We start from the raw sequence: 25222 nt of genomic DNA on the forward strand, positions 1-25222 counted from the left end.
TCGCGTCTTAATGCAACGTAAGGTGGTCAATGAACACAACTTTAATCGGTTGGAAAAGAAAGCAGAAAAAAGAAAGCTGCAATTCAATAAATTCCTTAATGGCCAATCTAGAGTGGGTCCAGAGGCGCGCCATACAGAAAAGGAAAATCTGTAAGGTATAAAAACACATTAACGGCTACCAGCTCATTGATAATTCAGATAATGGTGACTAAAATGGCAGTCTTCCAGCAACACAGGACTGTTAAGAGGCTCAAACAATTTGTGAGCAAGATAGACAAGTAATTGATTTGACCAACCAAGGATCCAATAAGCAGCCTGGAACCAAGACGCAGCCAAGGTTCTGTGATTGAAAAGGGGGGGCGGGGGGGTTCTACAGTTATCACATTAACAATCAATCAATCAAAGCATTTATAAAGCGCACTACTCACCCGGAGGGTCTCAAGGCGCTGGGGGGAGGGGGTCCGCTACTGCTCGAACAGCCAGGTCTTGAGCTGCTTCCTGAAGGCGAGGTGGTCCTGGGTCAGGCGGAGGTGGGTCGGAAGGGAGTTCCAAGTCTTGGCGGCCAGGTAGGAGAAGGACCTTCCTCCTGTGGTGGCTCTTCGGATGCGGGGGACGGCGGCGAGGGCGTGGCTGGTCGATCGAAGCTGACGTTTGGGAGCGTAGAAGTTGAGGCGGCTGTTGAGGTAACCTGGGCCTTGGTTGTGTAGGGGTTTGTGTGCGTGGGTGAGGAGCCGGAAGGTGATTCTTTTGTTGACCGGGAGCCAGTGCAGATCTCTCAGGTGTCCGGAGATGTGGCTGCGGCGGGGGATGTTCAGGATGAGTCGTGCTGAGGTGTTCTGGATCCGCTGGAGGTTCTTCTGGAGCTTGGCGGTGGTTCCGGCATAGAGGGAGTTGCCGTAGTCCAGACGGCTGGTGACGAGGGCCTGGGTGACCGTCTTCCTGGTCTCGGTGGGGATCCACCGGAAGATCTTACGTAGCATGTGCAGGATGTTGAAGCATGACGAGGAGACGGCGTTGACTTGTCTGGTCATGGAGAGGGAGGAGTCCAGGATGAATCCCAGGTTGCGTGCGTGGTCTGTTGGTTTGGGTGCGCTGCCTAGGGCGGGGGGCCACCAGGAGTCGTCCCAGGCGGAGGGTGATGATCCCAGGATGAGGACTTCCGTCTTGTCCGAGTTCAGTTTCAGGCGGCTGTTCGACATCCATTTGGCTACGTCTGACATCCCTTCGTGGAGGTTGGCTCTGGCGGTGGCGGGGTCGTTGGTGAGGGAGAGGACCAGCTGGGTGTCGTCGGCGTAGGAGATGATGCGGAGGTTGTGCTGGCGTGCGATGGCTGCGAGGGGGCTCATGTAGACGAATGTTGGGCTGAGCGAGGAGCCTTGAGGAACGCCGCAGATGACTTCGGTGGCCTCCGATCTGAACGGGTGGAGGCGGACTCTCTGTGTCCTTCCGGCGAGGAAGGAGGTGATCCATTCCAGTGCCTTCTCCTGGATTCCGACGTTGCTGAGGCGCTGCACTAGTGTACGGTGGCAGACAGTGTCGAAGGCCGCGGAGAGGTCCAGGAGGATGAGGGCCGCTGTTTCTCCGTTGTCGAGCAGGGCTCGGATGTCATCGGTAGCTGCGATCAGGGCGGTCTCGGTGCTGTGGTTGGCCCGGAAGCCAGACTGCGAGAGGTCGAGGGATCCGTTCGTCTCGAGGAAGGCGGCCAGCTGCTTGTTGACGGTGTTCTCGATGACTTTTGCCGGAAACGGGAGCAGCGAGATGGGGCGGTAGTTCTTGAGGTCGGTGGGGTCGGCTGATGGTTTCTTGAGTAGAGCGCTGAGTTCGGCGTGCTTCCAGCTCTCCGGGAAGGTCGCGGTGTCGAAGGAGGTGTTGATGATGTCCCGTAGGTGGGGTGCCATGACAGCGTCGGCCTTGTTGAAGACGTGGTGAGGGCAGGGGTCTGTCGAAGAACCGGAGTGGATGGAGTTCATCGTGTGGACGGTGTCTTCGGTGCTGATCGGGGTCCAGGCGCGGAGGATGGTTGTGGGGGGCGGTGGTTCGGTCGTGGCGTGCGTCGGTTGAGTGCTGAAGCTGTTGTGTATGTCCGCGATCTTGTTGTGGAAGTAGGAGGCGAGGGAGTTGCAGAGGTCTTGCGAAGGGGTGATGTCGTTGTTTCCGGCGTTGGGGTTGGAGAGCTCTTTCACGATGTTGAAGAGTTCCTTGCTGTTGTGTGCGTTGTTGTCAAGTCGTTCCTTGAATGCGGTTCTCTTGGTGGTGTGGATCAGTTGGTGGTGTTTTCGGGTGGCGAGCTTGAGGGCAGTCATGTTGTCTGGTGTTGGGTTTCTGCGCCAGGTTTTCTCGAGTGCTCTGCAGTTCTTCTTGGAGCTCTTGAGTTCGTCGTTAAACCATGGGGCTTTCTTGCTGCTGGGTCTGCTGGGCGGGGTCTTCAGAGGGGCGAGGTCGTCTGCGCAGTTGCTGATCCATTTCGTGAGGTTGGTGGCCGCTTGGCTGGGGTTCGTTGTGCTGGTGGGGGGGTGCTTGCTCAGGGCAGTAGCGAGCTGGTCTGTGGTGATCTTGTTCCAGCTTCTGCGGGGAACCTGTAGCTGGTGATGGTGGAACGTGGTCCTTCTGAAGCTGAAGTGGACGCAGCTGTGGTCCGTCCAATGGAGTCCCGTGGCGTGGCTGAAGGCGATGTCCTTGCTGGAAGAGAAGACCGGGTCGAGCGTGTGTCCAGCGTAGTGGGTGGGGGTGTTGACCAGCTGCTTGAGTCCGAGGTTGGCAAGGTTGTCCAGCAGGGTGGTGGTGTTGTGGTCGTTGTTGTTCTCCAGGTGGAAGTTGAGGTCCCTGAGGAGGATGTAGTCAGCGGAGGGGAGGGCGTGCGGGCTGATGAAGTCGGCGATGTCTTCGCTGAATTGTGTGCGTGGTCCCGGGGGTCTGTAGATGAGGGTGCCTCTGAGGGTGGTCTTGGGGTTGACGTGGATCTGGAAGTGCAGGTGTTCGGCGGGTGCGAGGGTGTCGTCGGTGTTAGTCGTGATGCGGATGGTGTTCCTGTGGATGATGGCGATGCCTCCTCCGGTCTGGTTGATGCGGTCCCTCCGGATGATCTTGTAGCCGTCCGGGATGGCGATGGCGATGTCGGGCGCTGAGGAGGCGTTCATCCAGGTTTCCGTGAGGAAGGCGACGTCTGGGGCTGTGGTGTCGAGCAGGTTCCAGAGCTCGACGGCATGTCTGTGGACGGAGCGGGTGTTGAGCAGGATGCACTTCAGGTGGGTGGTGCTGGAGTTCAGCTTGGTGGATGCTGGTGTAGCGTGGGTCCGGTTCCGGTTGTAGGTGAACTTGCAGGAGTGGCAGCTGAAGGGTCCGTGGGTGCGTCTCGGTGTTGCTCGGTAGCATCCCGGGATTCGGCCGGTGTTGAGAGCGTTGAGTTCGGTGGCGTCGTAGGTCCGTCGGGTCGGCTTCCGTCGGTGGGGGCCAGGGGTCCTGGCACTGGGCGCGGTCCAGGCGCGGACGGGCGAAGACGGGCTTACCTTCGGCGCACAATCGGCGCGCCCGCTGCGCGTCAACGCTGCGCGTAGGCCACTCTGCCATATGTGGAGAGTGGGGGGGCGGAGCGAGGGAGGGGCAGCTGGGAGGCGGGGAGCAGGGCGGCGAATGGGGAGGGCAGCAGAGGTGAGGGGCGGGGAGCGCGGCAGGGGCCGGGGGCGCCGAAAACACAGGGGAACAATAATACTATACTACAAACTACAATATTAACAGAACGGGGATACACAGAATAAAACAGGGGGCTGACAGTACACCAGGGGATACAACGACGGGGTCACAGAGGTACACCCTTACCAGGAGCAGAAAGCACAAAGGAGAGACAATGGAACTCAACAACAGCGCGGCGCAGGCGGGGCAGGAGCACAATCAGCGGGTCACAGGGTCACAGCAGGCAGGGTCCCGGCTGCGGGCAGCGGCGGCACTAGAGGGAACAAGGGCAGCCTGGTCGCACTCACGAGGAGTGTGCGAGGTGCGTACTTGAATGGTTTTCCCCCAGTGTGTGTTTTCTGATGCCGCTTTAGGTGCGATAATGTATGAAAACTCTTCAGACATTAACCAGGACCAAGGTGAGATGGGGCACTGGGGCACTACCAGAAGGGGTCGGTTTTTTTTTTTTGCAGGTGGAGGGCCTGTTTTAAGGTCTAGCACGTTTGCTGATTTCTCGAACATGATCACAAACATCGCCAGCAGCAAGCACAAATAAATGGAGCCTCTCATGCTTTGCAAAACACCTATACATCGTGCCTGTACAAATTTAAAACTGCCCCAATTTACAAGCCTGTGGGCCCCTTTTTTAGCAAACCAATAAGGTAACATAGGACGCGTATTGTGCTGGCCAGGCCCATTTACTACCAAGGTCTGACAATGAACAGGAATTTCTTTAGGAGACTCCACTGTTGATAGTTTGATTTGGAATCACTTGAGACAGAAATAAACAGGAATCAGTAAAGTGTACTGTGAACCCAGAACCGAACGGTTCATATGGAAGCAAGTCAGAAGCAGCTCACTTCCAAGATGGTATGTCAGGCCACTGTAGGGGAAAGATGACGTCTGCAAGACATCCACAGAGTTGGTAGTTTTGAAACGGCATGGAGCAGTGTTGAAGCGGATATGGCGAGCTGTGCATTGGTAAAGAAACGCAGCAAATATTTAGACTTTGTCAAATTTAGCAAGCAGAGGCACGAAGAATGCCTGCCAATTAGACCAGGCATAACTGCCCACATTTAAGATTAAAGCACTGCAAAAGTTACTTTTAGATTAAGCTAGGTTTCAGACATGTTTGGGACCCATAGGCCATAAGGATCCTTTTATCATGACACTTCGGGATATGCAATAATTTGATCCGCAGTGAAAAAAAATAAAAGAAAAGTACAATAAAACAACTGCAATCCAGCCCTCGCCCTTCTGTCTCTCCTACATTTGATTCCATGTTCCATATTGGAAATTACTAAATAATGACCTCTTCAATTTGCGAAGATCTCCAAATAAAGACAAAAAAATAAAAATAATGTATGAGGGCACGAGGTGAACCCGAGGACAAGGGTCTCTAAAACTTGCATCTGAAACGCTGTACTACACACCCATGCCTCCCCAAACTCCAGCTTCCTAGAATAACAGTATCTTTTGTACTACTTTGGTGCATCTTGTGCTCTATGTAAATGTTGTAAGCTCTGACTGCACTACTTACAGTGGTTCCAGTATAAAAATGTGTGGACATGTTTTCAAAGTTTAGTAATATGAGGCTATGTATAATGCTCCCAGAATGCTCTCTGATTTGCTGCAAATATTTGCAGGAGCTTGAAAGCAAGACTGACTATTCTTTGCTTTCAAAATAAAATGTTCATAAAAAATGAACAGGATTTTTTTTGTTGCTAAACTACTATAACATTTCAGGTACCATTTCTTTGCAGCATCATTTAATAACATGTGTTGATGCTGGATAGTGTTTCCCAAAAATATTCATAGTGGAAAATCAGTGTAACCAATTTCAATAAGATTATGGGAAACAAATAAACAAGCATTGGCAAAGCCAGTAGTTCTGAAATTGGTGTAAGCTTTTTTAGTTTTGTCAATGTGTGAATTGTTTTGGCATGGTTTTGTAAAATCTTATTGGTGTGGGAACCACCGGGCCCTCACAATTATAACCAACATTGGCAAAAGCAAAAATTGTTTTTGGTCTCAAAAAGCACACACTGCCACAGTAGTTACTGGCACTGAACAAAACTACTTTGTGTGCAGATATGCTTCTTGTGAAACAGCAGAATGCCGTCACTCATAATGAAGTCAACCGATAAAGAGCGAGAATTTTAATAAACGCAAAAGGTCATGGCCAACGCCAGACCCAATTAGGGACCCAATTATTAAAGAAAGTCTCAAAAGGGCACCCATGGTATATTTCTTTGCATTAAGTGCAGCTATATGGCTTTGGTGAATTTCCAAGAATGTACAGAAGTAGGACAAGAAATAGTACTCCTAGAAAGTATTTGTGAACTGCATTTTTGCCTGAGAAAATGTGTACATTTGTTCATGCGAAAATCTGAGTGTTTGCAAGTTCACTTTCCCTCCAACCACTTTCTTCCCCCAACTCTGGAAGGTTTACATCTGCCATTGTCAGGAGTAAATCCACAACATGTCTCAGCATTGTAAAAGATTAGAGAAGAGTTGTTGAAAACTCTTAAAAAACATACATGTTAGTAGGTTTGCACAGACTTAAAAGTGCATTCTATTGGAACTATTGCTTACCACTACCTTAAGTCCCAGTAAGTAGTTCTACAGAAACGTGGCAACATAAGGGGGTTAAAAGTATTCAAACACTACTATGATATGAGCCCTGGCGTAACCAGAGAGGCTCGATCAGAGCTCTTCTATAATGAGATTGGAGCCATGTAGTGCGGCGACAAATTATGGCAGCAAAGGGACAAGTGGATTTTGTTACAGGACAAGTAGATTTAGGAAGCAACCTGCCCATGGACAAGTAGATATTCACACACCCCTGCCTTATCTCCAGCCAACTGGACTATGGCTATGTTCTCTACACAGGGATCGCAGCTCACCTCCGACTACAAACCATACACTACGCTGCAGCCAGACTTATCATGGATCTCCCTAAATTAACCCACATCACCCCCTACCTCCCAGAACTCCACTGGCTCCCTGTACAGAAAAGACGCCAGTTCAAGCTCCTGACCCATGCTTACAAGAACCTACTCAACTGCGGGCCAGCTTACTTGAACCACAGCCTGAACTTCAATTAGCATACCCCAGACCCCTCCGCATATCTTTCTCTAACCCTCACCCCCAACATCTAACATAGCAGATGTGGATGTTGCTCCTATTACTTAGCAGCGAAGACATGGCACAAGCTACCCTTTCATTTACTGACCTCCCCCACCCTTCCAGAGTTCCGAAAGTCCCTGAGGACCTGGCTACTCAGCTAATCAACTGGACCCTGCTAGAGCCTGGATACCCTCACGAGTGACAAGTAACGCTCTACAAATCTACTGATTAGATAACTATGTTTTTCCGCCTTATAACCAACTACTTAACTCATTTAAATTCTAGGAACAAAAAAGATCCTTTCTACAGGATAATCGATATTTCCGTCAATTTTTAAGAAAATCTGTCTTGACGCTACATCAGAATAAAACATTTATGGAAAAGTCATTGGTGGAAAAAAAAGGTGTTTGGTACCCACTCTGATCTTTGCCCCCTTAACAAATCACAACAAAACTTTGCATCATCTGCCAATGTAGAAAAAGGAATAGGTCTGCAAAGTTTTGACGAAATCTAACAAACGGTTCAAAGATATTACAAAGCCAAAAATAGAGGAATTCCCGTGTCGGGAAGATAGGGGGATGGAGATGGAAATGGACACAAAGATATTACCTACTGGCAGTGGAAAGTTGGTAGTTGTAGCTGGGATCTAGTTTCCATAGAAAAAGCATTTTTCATTTTCCTAATAACTTTGGCGCCATTTTACAAATTTTCAAAACTAGTTTGCCAGTCACTTTAGCTGTTGGATGGAAAGTGTCAGGGTGATCTGTTATGCAGGGGTTGAAAAAAAAGGGGGTCCAAAAAGTGATTTCCCCATGCAATTTCTCATAGGGATTTTAGCTTAGACTACAACCTGAACCACTGACTGCAATTACACCAAATCTGGCAGAAAGATAGATCTTGGTCAACAAAGAGTGCTTTTTGTAATTTAGTGAAAATCTGTTCAGTAGTTTTGGAGTTATTGAAGTAAAACTATGTATGTTTATCTAGAGAAGCAGATCCACAATCCAACAGCAATGACATGATTAGCTGGCCGCAACCGGAGAGGAAATTTGGAGCCACCATTTGGTGCATCAGGACATGGTTCCGGGGTGGGGGGGTGGGGGGGAGGAGATAAAATGTAAAAGCGATAGCAGGGGTGAGGGTAGAGGTACCATGACCCCACGACACCGACTGAGGAGTCTGTGAGGGATCCCTCACTGACAGGAAATTGTCTAAAAACATTTTGTTGAGCTTGCAATGATCCAGAGATCCACTTGGATCCTCATGGATTTGGGTGGACAGGCAGCAGATCCAGACCCCATTTTGAAAGAAAAAGAAAAAAAAAAAACATACACCCAGGCACAGATCCACACACCTCGTCTCACAGACCTACTCACTCACAGACCCACTCTCTTCAACACACCCACTCAGACCCACAAAACTATTCACATAACCACCCACAGCCACTCACACATGCACAAATTGTAATAGCATAGGTTTGTATTAAATGTGTTGTTTTAGTATTGGATGTGTGCTATATAGCCAGCAGACCTATTATTCGCCCAAGGACATACGCGGATCCATGAAATTAATAATAAAATAAAAAAAGATTGCATTTAACGAAAGAATACATAAGATACCTTACCTTCATTTTGAAGATTTTAGTTTTAAAATAAGAATGAGCGGTTGAATAAAATGCATTTATAAACTTGTGAAAATGTATATTGGTAAAGTAAACTTATGGGTCAAATCGTAGTACAATTCATATTATTAAAAAACCCTGAAATTCACACAAAAATAAAACAAATGTTACGTGGACATTATAGTTAGGTTAAGATTTTACATACACAAAACCGCAGAACATAAGCTGTTGTAGTTATCTCCGTTAACTATAACTCGTGCCCCCGTAGAACCCCTGACCCCAGAACCCTTACTGGCCCTCCTGGGCTTCTCTAAGAAGATACGTAAAGATATACGGCGCCTGGTTGACATAGGGTTGTTAATAGCGAAACAGGTAGTTGCTATGCACTGGGCAGGAGGTTCACCCCCTACTCACACACACACACACACACACACACACACACACACACTAATATATACACACACAAACACACACATTATATACACACACATACTCTAATTGTGGCAGCCTTTCTTTTGCAGCGATCCTGCAGAAGTCCTGCGGGATCGCAGAAAAATAGCCCTACTATCCATCTAGATCCATCTATAGCCAGTTTTTTTTTCTATTTTTACACAAGATCAGGACATGAGACTAAGTCCCCCGAAGCTTGCAATGGCTGCCAGCAACATTTTTGTCATGTTGCAGGCAACCAATCGGATCACTCGCTCCTGCTGGAGTCTGACTCCAGCAGAAGCGAGATGGACAGAGGAAAATAAAGGCCCCTGAGTCCATTAGAACGCTCTTTTTTAAATTGGGTCTAACAGACTCACACGAGAGTCCCTCGAACAACACTGTCCAGACATGCAAGTTTTCTTTTAAGCTTAATTTTTTTTAATTAATGAACACATTTATACCAAATCACAAACAGTCCAATCTGCATACCAAGATCTAGCTTTCCACCAAATTTGGAGCATTTTTTGTTGTAGTCCTGCCTAGAAAGGTTTAGATAATGCACTGAGGTTTTGCGTTTTGGGACAGTTTTTTTTCTTTTCCCCACTTGACGGATCGCCCAAAAACTTTCCATGCACGAGCTAGGTCAAAAGGAGCACTTTTTGGGAAAGTTTTGTGGAGATTCGTCAAACTGTACCAATGTTATTAGCAACACAAAAACACATTTCCTATGGAAACGCTGACTGAACGATAACTGCCCAGTAGGTCATACACACACATACTTCACATACGTACTAAATAGAACACAAACCATAAAAAGTTTAGATTTGGTCAGTCATGCATGGTTTCCCACCTGTACGTCTAGCAAGCTTATTGGAAATTGACCTACGCTCTGCATTTGATGCAAGCTCATTTCGTTTCAACATGCATACAATATGCTTAAATAGTTATATAATGGTCAGTACCCCACTGCTCCAGCTTTTTCCTTTGCGCAACTTTCTTCTGATAAACAAGGGCTCGCAGTTCCTCAAACTGAAGTTCGGCATCTCCAATGAAGAGTTTGGCTTTGCAGTACATTGGCTCTTGGTTTGTTTCAACACTTGGTGCAGTTGGATTGCATGCAGACTTGGAAATGTATGTGCGCCTGTAGCAAATGAAAAATTAAGAAGGTTCTGGATGAGAAAAGGAACAGACCGGTGTCCAAAATAAAGACAAGTATTCTGAGCAGAAACAGTACACTGGAGTCATACTTACATGACAACAACTGGCTCTGAATTCTGTTGGAAAGGAGTGGGGGAAAAATAAAACATTCATTAAAATAATTAGATAAGCTAGCAAATCCTCACCAATGCCTAAAACATTCAACATTCTTAGTGTCTTCACCGGTGCATTTGCTAATCTTGAGGATAATGGTCATAAAAATCTATTTAGACAAGAGTTATTTCATGTGTTCACTGTATCCTCCCTACAGAATCGCTCACCACTGATTCCATGTTTCTTTTCGCCACTGCCTTTTTATCCCCCACCTTCAGCCCTGAAAGTCCCATGGATGTGTAATCAAAATGCCAGTGGTAGCATTAGTTACTTTACATGTACTTCATTCTCACAGAAGACTGTTAACCCCCGCATCCCACTCTTTGCCCTTCCAAAGATGCTGAATAAATACATACTGAATACTGTATGCCACAACTACTCGTGGTTGCTCTGTACAGTAAATTTAACATGTACGGGTAAAGGGTTTCATGAAGTCCACATGAGTGCAGAGGAAACAGTTGAAAAGATGATGTGCAATAGTGAAAACCTGGGGCATCAGGGGCCAAAGTAGCCAATGCAAAAGGAAGAAGAGTGATTAATTGAAATGTCAGTGAGGAAGGATGAGACCCAATACATGATGGGTCCCTGAATTCAGAGGTCTCTCATGCTTGGTAGGAAGTTGATGGGCATACTTATCAAAATAAAGATGTCTAGTAGAAGGAAGGTAGCTCTGTTCAAGTTACTGGTGGTCTTTGGGTAATTTCAGGCGGTGAAATAAAGACAATTTCATTGCCCAGGGGATATTGAATTAGTGGTCTCGAAGTAGTAAAGATCTGCTGGGTTGAAATTTTGTTTCTCTTCATTTATTTTGAAGTAGAAGGTCTTTAAGTCAATGGAAACGTTGCCAGACACAGGAATTTCATGATGCTCGCTCGCACTGTGGAGAGAGCAGGATCTGAACAGTTTTAAGGATGTGTGTCTTGGGCATTAGCTGGAAGGATAAGTATTGAATGCAGGGGGTTGCTGTGCTATATGGTCAGTAAGCACTAGTCCAGATATTTTGCTATGGAGATTAGGCAGTTTAAGATAAAAAATAAACTATTTCTCCTCGATTTCTTTGACTTGATGAAGCTGCGAATAGGCATTCTAGGTTCCAGAATTCAGTGGAGATTTTGTGCAGTTTTTCATGGGCAAGTCGCTTCATAGATGTAGGTAATGTAACTAAGTGCCTTCATTCTTGTCATTACAGTAGACTAAATAAAATACAGCTGGAAGTGAACCTCATTTTGGGGCATCTCTATTTCACAGTCTTTTGAGGCAATATGTTTGTGTTTTCACATCTTAGGTGATTCAGCCAGTTTCACAAGCATTTTGCGGTTGGGTGGATGTCTGCAGAGGTAATGAGTTGAACAAAGCCATAGATAGATTTGCTGTAACGTCAGGAGGGTGATCAGCATAATGGCTGTAGGAAGGTAGGATCCTTCTTGATGATTACCCCCACTTTCTGCCTGGTGCTGTAATTTTTTTTCTGACTAATCTGACTGGGATCCTGCTAATCAGGACCCCAGTCTCTGAGTTTCCTTTCAAATTTGGACATAGTGATTACTTGAGTACACTCCAGATTGGCTACTGGGGTACCCTTGTGTGAGGTGGCGCCCCCACGGCCCCCCCAGGAGGGCTGTACTTCCCCGCACCTACCTCAATCTTCTCCGCCACCGGGACTACAACAGCGCACGCCCTGTCATGGGGCGAGGACAGAACTCGGCAACCCGGCCATAACACACGGGGCTCCGCCCTTCTTTCTTCCCCAGGGACCAACCAGAACCACGGGACCAGAGGAAGTATATCCCGCCGACCCCGGAAGTCTCGCCCTGGAGGCAGAGGCAGCACAAGATAAAAGCGGGATCCGAGCAGAACACCCCGTCGGAGTTTTGTGGCAGGAGATTCGGACCGGAGCTGGAGTAGGAGAGCAGACGTGTGACGAAGAGGTGTGGACCGAAGAGTGGTGGAGCCCACAGGAGGTGGCTGAAGAGCGGCCGTAACTCACTTGGAGAGTTACGGCGGACCGGGTGAGTGTCTTCAACCTTCCTTTCCCCAACTCCTTAGGAGTCCTAGTAACGCCCTGTAAATACACCCTTCTCTTTAGCAGCACGTCCTTTGCACTGTATCATATTTTGTATAGCACTCGCACTGTTTGTAGTGGCCCCCTTGTCCCCGTTATCGCACCTCCCTTCCCGACACCCTTTCTACAACCCCGTCCTTGTGTTCCGACCTCCCTCCGCCCTCCTTTCCTCACGGCCTCTTTTCTCTTCCCGCCCCCTCACGACCGGGTGTCGGTGTTCGGTTTAGCATTGGAGCATAAGGAGAAGACTAACGGTCCTTTTTGTTTCTTTCTCTTACTGCCCTCCGTGGATCTCCTCTGCATCGGAGCTGTCGTCGGAGAGTCCCCGTCCCAGGACTGCACCCAAGACCCGGAGCGGACTGCGAACCCGGACCTCTCCTTGCTTTCCTTTCTTTTGTTGGGACATTGGTTCTGGTTCATTGTATAAATAAACCTACAGCATAGCACACTACATACGGCCTCCTCGCCTGCTTTTCCGGCCCGCAGATAGCCCAGCCTTACACCTTGTAAATCCCTAATATATGGTACCACGGTACCCAGGGCATAGGTACACCAGGGGTCTCATGGGCTGAAGCATGTATTATGCCACCTATGAGAGACCACTCAAATTGTGAATATATGCCTGCCATTGCAGCCTGCATAAGCTGGTGCTAGCACCACTCACGACAGATATAGGTTTTCCTATATCTGAGGTCACTACACTTAAAACCTATAAGTCACCCCAAGGCAGGGCTTTCAATCCTGAAGGCAGGGTGCTGGGTCCTAAGTGTGAGGGAGCTCCTGCATGAGAGGGGGACCCCTACAACTGACATCCTCCCGTGTTGTAAGAGCATCAGCCTTTATGACAGAGTGGTTACGCGTCATTACGCGATGACCAACTATAAACTGCCTGTAACAAACCCTGTAATGTTTGGTATCAAAGATGTTGGAATAATACTCCCACACTGTAGAAAGTGTGAAAGGTATGATTCCATGCACTGTAAAGGTTCTCCAGGAGGCCCTCAGTGCTACTGGTACCAGTCTTCCAGAACGAGACAGCAAGCTAGGGCTGATGCCAACCATAGACAAGTTTCTGCCCTCCTGCTGCTGAGCCAAGCTCGAGCAGGGGAAGGCAGAACAATAGATATCCTGGTCAAAGGGAGGTGTGACCACCTCCAAGACCGGGTTTAGTGTATTGGTGCAGGGTGGGGGTGCTTGCCACCGCCACGGAAACTGCTTGAAGGGCACACTTTGTTCGCTCCTTGCATAATCCAGTTCATACCCGTTCAGGGAGCGCTTGGCTCCTGCTCTCGCTCAAAACTGGACAAAGGACACAGGCGTAACCTCCCCACTGTCCAGCCCTTCTTTTGGGAGGGACCCCTGAATCGTCCCAACCCTTTCCCAAAGGTACTTAAGGGATTACCTGTGGGTGGGTCCCTAGATTCGTTGTGAGACAAGATTCAGATCATAATTCACTTCAACTGACTGGAAACTCTGGACTTCGCTTTATAAACAAAAACTGTACCAGGGAAGATTCCAGCTGCTCCTGTCTCGTCCTGCTGGTCTTCTTCAACATCTGTGTACGTGCTCCAAACAGGTTCTTCACTAGGCTTGCAGAACTCCAAGACACTTGAAGGAATCTCCCTTGGAGTGAAGGAGTCACTCTCCTGCATCTGCAGGAATCGCAACACACCACCCGTAATAAGGTCACCAGTAAATTTATGGACTTGGGGCTAGTCCTAGCCAAAAGAGAGATTACTAGCCACTGGAAGGCGGTCACTGCACCTAGTGCCTCGCGTTGGTTGAGGCAATTTATAAAGTGGGCTGACTGTGAGGGGATTTTCAGACTACAACTGACTCAGAGAACCAATAATGACAAGGCGTTGGTGGTGGCTAGGGCATGGGTAGCGATGGTGGACTTGCTCAAGAGCCCGACTGACGAAGATGAGCGATTCTCTAAAAAGGGGGGCCCGCGCCCATGACTTGGAACATCGCCTGTGGTGAACAGGGGGTGTGGATGCTACATAGGGCGACTGGTAAGAAGAGCATCCCCCCAAGTGGATGCTTTCTTTCTGACATGATGATTCTGATTGGACTGCAGGAGTGAATGCGGTGGGACATCATGGGGTATAGGGTAGAGCGACATGTCTGACGGGGAGGGGGGAGAGGTAGGACTTGAGGAGGGAGGTGGGAGGGGAGGGGGTTGTTTTTCAGTTAACTCGTGGACTGTCTGGGTACACTGATCTATGGACAAGATTGGAGCAGCTGACCGTCCAGCCAAGCATGCTAGGATGATCCGACCTAACTGGTGTGGGAGGTCGCATCATCCTAGCATGCTTGGCTGGACCGTTAGCTCCAAGACTGTAGAGGGCAGGGAGGGCATCGAGGAGACTGAACTTATTGCGATTATGGCAGAACATATGTCCTAGGTGTTCAATACTTTAATCCTATGTGCCGTGTATAATTTGATAATGATGTACTTGCATCTGAAGGTAATGAATAAAATCGGTTGACAAAAAAATATATAAGTCAGGGTCCACTAATACACCAGTTTTTTTTTTTAACTGTTGGTTTGGGGGTTTGGGCCACCCCTAGCAAGCCAGGACAGAATGTTCCTTTAAACTAAACCTATACAATAGCAAAATCCCTACGTGCAACAGTCTAAAATAAGCTTGATGAATTACTGGAAGGGTTTTGCTCGTCTGGAAATGGTGAGACACAGGCATGGCAACAGCAAGGGTCCATAGTAGCAGAGCAGCGCAATTAGTAGTGACATAACAAACCTTGTGGGGCTAGAGAGAGGATTTGGTATGTCTGAGAAATAAAGAACCAGGAGCATTATTTTCAATCTATGGAATACAGGACATGCGAGGTAAACGGGTAATCTATTCCAAAGTTAATTTGTTTAGCTGAAAGAGTTAGATTTTTCTGCATCAACTGCCACAGAAAGGCCCCGGAGGATCAGAATTATAGCAATCTTTTTCCTGTTTATGTCAGACATTTTAACATTGAACAAACACTACCTATCAGTTGAAATTCTACCTGGATAGGGAAGAGCACTTAATGGCTTAAGAACTATACCTCTGGACTATGGTGCTTGAGAAGAGGGTGTAGGGAGTAGAGTACGGCTTGACCTGAACAGTTTTGAACTACTCAGGTGCTTAATTAGACTCGACCTATAAGTTAAATATTGTGCTGAAAATTTTGGATGCTCGAGCTAGGAGAATGCTTTTCAGGGCTTGCGTTGGAAAGATCTGTGAGATCTCCGTATCGTTTCATGTTTCTAGTGTAGTGTAGCTTAGTTTCAGCTATGTTTAGCTTTTGCTTACCTATTAGTACTATGGTGGTCTGGAACGTAAATGTTACGAACCACTGAATTATTCTGAGAATACGTCAAAAAGATGCTGGAGGGAATGCGTTTGTGTGTAGGCAATTGGTTTTGTTTGTGAAGTCACCTCTGAGCATTGTCTTTGCTTCTTACTTGTCAGTAGAGACGCGTTTTAGTTAGGGTGCCATTTCTTTCAATATTTGTCAGTCATCTTCAGCTGCGATCACTATTGCACTGTATAGTTTCACAGTGGTGGCTATTGTGGCATTTGTTTTCTTACCAAATGACACTTAACCACCTAGTCCAGAGATATAGTAGATTATTTACAAGAAGGCCTGCATTCTCTGCATAGCTGTTGGGACCAGTGTAAGCCCTTTCTGGTCATAGAGCATTTACGTATGCTGTTTACCACTTTATAGTTTTGGTCTTCATCCATAATATCAGATGCAGAAAACAATGCCTTAACAATCAAAAAGCACCCTTTCCACAAAATGGGCATGGTAGTATGTTTGCCTATCCTTTTCAATGCAGTCAGAAAGCATTTGTCCTCAATGTGTCTGCAGGACAGTCCAGCACAGTAGATGTGTTTTGTTGTAAGGATGTTCATCCATTAGATGTCGATGAAACTTACAGGAAGGGTAAACACTCAAGGTTCTTGAATAACTTTTGATAACATAAATGTTATTTGCTCCACTCTTACTCATCTTGGTTGCTTTCCTAGAACTGAAAACCTTTTGGGAATAAAAGGGAATAAGAACTATAAGTCATTGAGCTAGGATGGTCTTGACTGGGATCCCCAGGGAGATTCTGACTGAGTCCCAGAGAAGACTCTGGCATTGCAGCAGAATTTAAAGATGGTTATTGAAACCACTTGCAAGTTGACAGAACAATCTTTTGCAAGACGACCAATAAATTGGCAGCCACACTTCGCCAACTGGTAACTTGTTAAGAGCAAGCTGCACATCCCTTCTGGTTTTGTCTTCTTCCAGGTGATATGGAGAATGATTCAGAACATAGGGCATTTTTAGTTCAAGGAATGAATATCTAAAAAGGCATAAGCCAAATAGGTGGCTACTAGTCAGGTGCAAGGGGTTTAACTGTGGTGTATCAGAAGTCTGCTATAGGGTATTCTCTGAAAGTTAAACTCTGATTGGGAGTTCAATGAAGAGCATATATCCTAAAGACTGGAAGTCAATAGCGGTATCAATAACTTTGCCAGAAGGCTGACTGCTGCTGAATTTTAGTGGACTATAAACAATCAATGGCAGATCTTTTTACAGAGCTTTCATCTGGGGGGCATCCTTCTGACATCTTTGGCAGCCCAAGTTATAACAATTGTCTTTTTCCACCCACTTGTTACTCCTCACTCAAGATAAAGAGGTGATTTCTATCACCATTGTGGTCTGCCTAGAAGTGCTGTGGTAGAGGCGTCCACAAACTCATCTACAACCAAAGCAGATCTCCATGTAAAGCAAGTGCACTTTACATAGCCTTAACTGTCTTGGAAGTGGAAGACTGACAGATGTTACATTCATCACAAAATATAGATGGGAAAACAATAACAGTAAGTTATGGGGGGTCACTTGCAGACATCTTCGTCCACATAACTTCAGCATACAGAAAAGTATTCTACTGGATTTGTCAAAGACAGATGATGATTGATCATGCCCAGGTTAAATGAACTATGTAAACTATTCCTGGCAAGACTGAACACGTCTGTAGCCTACAGCCACCATAAGTAAGATACACTAAAGCAAAATAAAATACACCTCTCTATCTTTCAGGAATTATGACAAAGCAGCTGTAGATGACGTAAAGTAGAGCAGCTCACATTCACAAGATTGCCTGGAAAAATATGCCATTGGACTTGAGACCAACCCACCTCATTTGCCATTTCCCTCTAAAGAGAATGCCCAACTTTTTGATGGGTAAGGATTCATAGTAAGAATGAAACAGTGCTGTAGACATTTACAAATATTCCCGAATCAGACGGAACAACCAATTAATCCTCAAACTGTTAGACCGAGATAAACATTATTTCAACCGACAACTAAAAAAACAACATGATGTGGTTATTCAATAAGTAGGAAGGCTGAACAGAACATTCTAAAAACAAACTTACTTCAATTGAAGGTACATTATAACAGGTAACAGGTTTTAGCCAGTCCTTTATTACTGCCTTGAGCCAAATTTCAGCACTTGGTTAAAAAAAGGAGACAGTGCTCCTCAGCAATCATTAATTGGAGTTTCATATATTGACAGAGAAGCCTTCCCAGATGATCTGAGGTATTAGACTTTAATAAAGGAAATTCGACTAACCTTAAAATTACAATGTACACTTAAATTAAAAAGACACCGAAGGTTGCTTCTATTGCTAGTTTATATGGACCTCAAGAAAAATGTAGGTTTCCCCCACCCCACCCAAGTAATGTGCACTGTTTTACGGATTTATCAAATTATAAATGGTAACAATGACCGGATTCTTTCAACAAGGGGTTCGGAAACGCATGAAATAGACAACAAGAGTGAAGCTTGACATGGCTACGTCATTCAAAACCCAGTGGCAAAAAAACACAATTTCATCTTGTCTATGGTTTCCAGACCAGTACGCGGATATGAGCGAGCTCTTGAGGTATTTAAATTTAGAAATAAAAAAGAGGACTAAAGAAAGGCTCCATCTCAAGGATTTAGCATTACTATGGCACAGAAGTGGAACACAATTTTGTTTCCCACTGACGTGATTGTTGGACAGGCCGCATGGTCGGGCTGTCCCCCCTCCCCGCAATGGGACCTGGACCCTGGCTCTCCCTGCATCCCCAGCCGGAGTCCCCGACGACCACCCGAAGTACACTGCAATCCCTCCACCACAAGACACCAGCTCCAGACCCAGCTGGCCCGGGTCACCATCCACACCACGGCCTCGGCCCAGCCGCCATCTTGGGGCCCTGCAGCACGAGGCCGCGTGGCCTCAACTCGACCCTAACCCTGGGCCCGGCCGGCCCCGACATCGAGGCACCAACCTCCCCCCAGGAGGCAGAGTGACCACTTGGCGAGTCAATGGGAGAAGGAATCGTCAACGGCTCTCCTCCGCCAGGTGTCGATCACCCCCGGCCGCCCTGGGCGCTGGCTCCACCCCCCTGCTGGGTGTCTGGACTCCCTCATCCCGGACCTCCCGGCCCCCAGGCGCGAGGGTCCGGACATCAAAGGGGACCAGACCTATAACTGGGACAGGGCCAGACCAGGAAGGCAGTTGTATCCTGGAGTCGAGAGACCCGAGAAGAACTCATCCGTGACTGGCCTGCTGGCGCTGCCGCGGCCCTCTGCCTCGTGAAACCATCGTCTTGGCCTGCTGGCGCTGCCGCGGCCCTCTACCTCGTGAAACCATCGTCTTGGCCTGCTGGCGCTGCCGCGGCCCTCTGCCTCGTGAAACCATCGTCTTGGCCCGCTGGCGCTGCCGCGGCCCTCTGCCTCGTGAAACCATCGTCTTGGCCTGCTGGCGCTGCCGCGGCCCTCTGCCTCGTGAAACCATCGTCTTGGCCTGCTGGCGCTGCCGCGGCCCTCTGCCTCGTGAAACCATCATCGTGGCCTGCTGGCGCTGCCGCGGCCCAACTCGCAGACTCTCCAGCTCGAGGATTGTGAGCTCGCCTCTTACCACCACCTGTAACGACCCGGTACCAAGACTGTCCCGCTACCCCCTTTCCCTACAGAGACTAGAAGTGAGAGGACCCCCGGGTCCGAGATATCCTGTATCGCTGATATCCTTGCCTTACGAACCTTATATAAAGTATTGAACTCGACCTGGTGTGGTGCCTATTTGTGGGGAGGGAGGTAACTTGTCTGTACGATCGCCGGAGACGGTCCCCCTCGGGGATCTCTCCCTCAGTATCCGGCCGACCCTCAGGGTCCCCGTCTAACATTGGTGGCCAGCGACGGGATCCGAACCTACGCATAATCGTACAGAAAGTCACTCGACCCACGGCACACGACCACCATGACAACAGAGAGCGGAACAACGGAGAAATTCCAGATGGAAAAATTGGAAGACTACAACCACCGAGAACTGAAGCAATATTGCATAGAACTTGGTCTCCCAACCACAGGTCTGAGCACGAAGGAAGACTTCAAACGAGCCCTAGAAGCTTGGGCGGAAACGGGTACGGCCGTACCCCGAACACGAACAACCGAGACGAGCCCCGCACCAACTGAAGAAAGAAGAACGGGTCTCTCCCTGGAAGAGATCCGAGAAAGAGAAAAAAGCAGACTCCACGAGTTAGAACTAGCCCGACTTCGCTTGGATGGGGAACTCAAGCTGGCGGAACAAAAAATAACTCTGGAACACTTACGGCTCCGAGAGGAGCGAGAAGAGAAGCAAAGACAGAGAGAGCTAGAGGAAAAGAAACTAGCGTACGAACATGAGCGCAATCTCAAAGAACTGGAGATCCAGAAACAGAATAAAGACCTCGGGCTCCCCGAACGACCGACCCTGTCTGCCTCTACCGAGCCCAAGGTTCACATCCCCAAAGATGTCATCCGGGAATACCACAAGAACGATGATATACAGCAGTGGTTTAAAGCCTATGAGGTGGCAATGACCTCCCACCGGATTCCCCGAAGCGACTGGGGAGCCGGATTATGGGGGAGGTTTGTCAACGAAGGGCGGGACGCCCTGCTGCAACTCCCGGACCATCTGATGACATCCTACGACCACATGAAGGCCGCCCTCCTCACTCGATACGGGCTCACACCTGAGATGTACCGCCAACGGTTCCGCGACTGCAAACGGATTCCGGGTACAACCTGGGTGGAGTACGTGAACTTCTTTAGCCGAGCCTTCGAGGGGTGGATCAAGGGCAACAAAGTGACCACCTACGAACAACTCTTTGACCTTATCGTATGGGAGCACCTGTCGAACAACTGCTTCGTAGAGCTCCGGCAACACCTCTTGGACAGTAAGCTAACCGAACCTCGACAACTCGCCGCCGAAGCCGACCGGTGGGAAAGCACCCGAGTTGGCCGGAACGGACCCAGCGAATCATCCAGACCGTACCCAGGGCCCCATCGCCCCCGAGGAGGAGGAGGAGGCCAGGGTCGGGGGAGAGACCCCGGCCCCTCGTCACCCCCCAGCAGCCCCTCGACCCCGGTCGGCCGAGGAAGCCCTGCCATCCGGGCCGGTTTCCGGGCCAACGTTATGTGCCACAGATGCCAGCGACCCGGCCACTACGCCAGTGATCCCAACTGCCCAAAGAATCCGAACACTACCCCCCGCCAGGTCGCAGCGGCCGCCCTAGGGGAAGAACTAATCCCGGAAGACCAAGAAGAGTACGAGACCGACCCCTCTGAATGGGCACCCGCCGCCATGGCACTGGTCTGCTTAGGGGAGAGAGAGATGATTCCACGGGCCCCCCTTCCCGCCAACACGCAGAAGTACAGTCAATGGGTCAACATTAATGGCCGCCGGGCGGAAGCCCTCCGCGACACCGGGGCCAGTGTAACGGCGGTCCGACGCCACCTCGTCACTCCAGACCAAATCCTGCCGAACATTCTTTGCCCTGTCCGCTCAGCAGACAATTCCGAAAGCCTATGCCACATGGCCTGCGTCCCCTTCGAGTGGGGAGGAGTAACGGGGATGTTAAAGGTAACTGTCTGCGATGATGCCCCCGTGGATTGCCTCCTAGGAAACGACCTCGAAAGCTCTCCCTGGGCAGCTGTCGAACGGAGGGAACACCTGGGGATGCTCGGCCTCCCCGAATGGGTCTGCGTCACGACCCGGTCCATGACCGCCCGCGCGGTCCCCAGTCTAGAAGAGCCCGAGTGGCCGGAACCTCCTCCCGCGCTCATCCCAGAGGAGGCCGCCCCAGAAGCCAGTCCCTCGACCCAAACAGAAGAAGGATCCGACCAGCTTCGGGACGTCCCTGACCTGGCACAATGGCGGCAGGAGGGAGGCCCCACTCAGGAACAATTCCGGACCGAACAGAAAACATGTCCCTCTCTCGAAGGACTCCGGCAGCAAGCCCTGGCCCAGAGCACCGGGGATACCTCGGGGGCCCACTGGATCTACTGGGACCAAGACCTGCTCTACAGCGAGCAGAAAATTGCAGAACTAGGAGCCAGTCGGGTGCTGGCGGTGCCCCTTCGCTTCCGAGACTTCCTCCTGAACTTAGCCCACGATGTCCCCCTTGCCGGACACCTGGGACAGGATAAAACCTACGACCGCCTGGTGACCCATTTTTTCTGGCCCCAAATGCGAAAGGATGTCACCAACCACTGCAAGGCCTGCCCCACCTGCCAGGCCAGCGGAAAAAGTGGCCGAAAAATCAAAGCACCTTTACAACCCTTTCCTGTCGTCACCACCCCGTTTGAACGAGTGGGAATAGACATTGTGGGGCCCCTCGACCCTCGAACAGCCCAGGGACACCGGTTCATCCTGGTCCTAGTAGACCACGCCACCCGCTATCCCGAGGCCATCCCTCTTCGGACTGTGACGGCCCCCGTGGTGGGCCGAGCTCTGATGGGGATCTTCTCCCGGGTGGGGTTCCCCCGGGAGGTCGTCAGTGACAGGGGCACGAACTTTATCTCCAGATATATGAAGTCCCTCTGGCAACAATGCGGGGTCACCTACAAATTCACGACCCCCTATCACCCGCAAGGAAACGGACTGGTCGAGAGGTTCAACCGCACCCTCAAGGGAATGATTATGGGCCTAGAAGAACCCCTTCGACGCCAGTGGGACGTGCTACTTCCATGCCTCCTGTTTGCCTATCGGGAGGTCCCGCAGAAATCCCTCGGCTTCAGCCCATTTGAACTCCTGTACGGGCACCCCGTCCGGGGCCCCCTCAGCCTAGTCAAGGAAGGTTGGGAGCAGCCTCCCCAGAAAACTCCCCCGGACATCTACAGGTATCTCCTGGCTCTCCGCAACCAGACCCGGCGGTTCCGAGACACCGCCAAAGCCAATCTCGAGGCCAGTCAGGAGGACATGAAGAGGTGGTACGATCAGCACGCGTCCTCCATTGAGTTCGAACCGGGACAACAGGTCTGGGTGATGTCCCCGGTTGAACCCTGTGCACTCCAAGACAGATGGTCCGGGCCCTTCAAGGTGATCGAACGCAAGGGGCCCGTCACCTATTTAATCGACATGGAGACTGCCCGGAACCCCCTACGGGTCCTCCATGCCAACAGGCTCAAACCCCATTTTGTGCAATCCGAACTCAGCCTCCTGATGGCTACCGATAATGGGACAGAAGAAGACTCCGAACCCCTTCCGGACTTACTGAGGACCCTCGAGCAGGATGGCTCAGTGAAAGGGGTCCAGCTCTCCGAGGCCCTGTCCCCGGAGCAACGCCAAGACTGCCAAACGCTCCTGAGGCGGTTCGCCTCCCTGTTCTCCCTCACCCCCGGAGTCACCCCCTGGTGCCTTCACGATGTGGACACCGGGGACAGCCCTCCTATTCGACACCGGGCGTACCGCGTACCCGACCGGGTGCGCGCCTGCATCCAGACCGAGGTGTCCAAAATGCTGACCCTGGGAGTGATCGAACCCTCAGACAGCCCCTGGGCGAGCCCAGTCGTCCTGGTTCCCAAGGCGGCCGCCCCGGGCTTTGCCCCTGAGCTCCGGTTCTGCGTGGACTATCGGGGGCTGAATGCGGTTACCAGGACCGACGCTCATCCCATCCCCCGGGCAGATGAGCTAATTGACCGGATGGGGGCCGCCCGCTACCTGAGCATCTTCGACCTAACAGCGGGCTACTGGCAGATCGCCCTCACCCCTAGGGCCCAAGAACGTTCCGCCTTCTCTACCCCGGACGGGCACTACCACTTTAAAGTAATGCCCTTCGGCATGAAAAACGCCCCGGCAACGTTCCAACGGCTGGTAAACCAGGTACTGGCGGGCCTGGAAGACTTCAGCGCCGCCTACCTGGACGACATTGCTGTGTACAGCCACCAGTGGACCGACCACCTCCGCCACCTGCGGAAGGTTCTACACGCCCTCCAGCAAGCCGGGCTCACCATCAAGGCCAGCAAGTGCCAGGTTGGCCAAGGGTCCGTGACCTACCTGGGACACCAAGTGGGAAGCGGGCTGGTGGCCCCTCTCCAACTCAAGATTGCTGCCATCCAGGCCTGGCAACCCCCTACGACCCAAACGGAGGTCCGGGCCTTCCTGGGGCTCACCGGATACTACCGGCGGTTCGTGAAGGACTATGGCAGCATCGTGGGGCCCCTCACAGAGCTCACCTCCAAGAAGGGCCCCAAAACCGTCAACTGGACCCCGGACTGCCAATCGGCCTTCGAGAAACTAAAGGCCGCCATGTGCACGGCCCCCGTGCTCCAGGCTCCCGACTACAGCCGGGAATTCATTGTGCAGACGGACGCCTCCGATCATGGTGTGGGGGCCGTCCTCTCCCAACTCAACGCCGAAGGGGTCGACCAACCAGTGGCCTTCATCAGCAGACGCCTACTGCCCCGAGAACAGCGCTGGAGCACCATTGAGAGGGAGGCCTTCGCCGTAGTCTGGGCACTCAAGAAGCTCCGGCCATACCTCTTCGGCACCCACTTCCGGGTGCAAACAGATCACCGGCCCCTGCAATGGCTGATGCAAATGCGGGGGGAGAACCCGAAGCTGTTGCGCTGGTCCATCTCCCTGCAGGGGATGGACTTCACGGTGGAACATCGTCCAGGCCAGGACCACGCCAACGCCGACGGCCTGTCACGCTTTTTCCGCCTCAGCGAGGAGAGTCCCCAGGAAGATGGCTGACTCTCCCCGCCTTCAGCTGGGGGGGACGCATGTTGGACAGGCCGCATGGTCGGGCTGTCCCCCCTCCCCGCAATGGGACCTGGACCCTGGCTCTCCCTGCATCCCCAGCCGGAGTCCCCGACGACCACCCGAAGTACACTGCAATCCCTCCACCACAAGACACCAGCTCCAGACCCAGCTGGCCCGGGTCACCATCCACACCACGGCCTCGGCCCAGCCGCCATCTTGGGGCCCTGCAGCACGAGGCCGCGTGGCCTCAACTCGACCCTAACCCTGGGCCCGGCCGGCCCCGACATCGAGGCACCAACCTCCCCCCAGGAGGCAGAGTGACCACTTGGCGAGTCAATGGGAGAAGGAATCGTCAACGGCTCTCCTCCGCCAGGTGTCGATCACCCCCGGCCGCCCTGGGCGCTGGCTCCACCCCCCTGCTGGGTGTCTGGACTCCCTCATCCCGGACCTCCCGGCCCCCAGGCGCGAGGGTCCGGACATCAAAGGGGACCAGACCTATAACTGGGACAGGGCCAGACCAGGAAGGCAGTTGTATCCTGGAGTCGAGAGACCCGAGAAGAACTCATCCGTGACTGGCCTGCTGGCGCTGCCGCGGCCCTCTGCCTCGTGAAACCATCGTCTTGGCCTGCTGGCGCTGCCGCGGCCCTCTACCTCGTGAAACCATCGTCTTGGCCTGCTGGCGCTGCCGCGGCCCTCTGCCTCGTGAAACCATCGTCTTGGCCTGCTGGCGCTGCCGCGGCCCTCTGCCTCGTGAAACCATCGTCTTGGCCTGCTGGCGCTGCCGCGGCCCTCTGCCTCGTGAAACCATCGTCTTGGCCTGCTGGCGCTGCCGCGGCCCTCTGCCTCGTGAAACCATCATCGTGGCCTGCTGGCGCTGCCGCGGCCCAACTCGCAGACTCTCCAGCTCGAGGATTGTGAGCTCGCCTCTTACCA

The 25222-nt window shown here is 50.8% G+C and overlaps 1 protein-coding gene across 1 annotated transcript in view; it reads right to left on the reverse strand.

The window, feature by feature from the left end:
• BUB1 (BUB1 mitotic checkpoint serine/threonine kinase) overlaps positions 1–25222 on the reverse strand; it is an 851273-nt gene that overhangs the window by 753896 nt on the left and 72155 nt on the right. Inside the window, exons 7-8 of the mRNA XM_078648762.1 lie at positions 10103–10125; positions 9814–9992 (exon numbers count right to left, since the gene is read on the reverse strand). Of these exons, the coding sequence (XP_078504888.1) occupies positions 9814–9992; positions 10103–10125 (202 nt within the window). The remainder of the gene's footprint in view (positions 1–9813; positions 9993–10102; positions 10126–25222) is intronic.

Source organism: Lissotriton helveticus, chromosome 6 (genome assembly GCF_964261635.1).
Source record: "Lissotriton helveticus chromosome 6, aLisHel1.1, whole genome shotgun sequence".
Classification (NCBI taxonomy): Eukaryota; Metazoa; Chordata; class Amphibia; order Caudata; family Salamandridae; genus Lissotriton; species Lissotriton helveticus.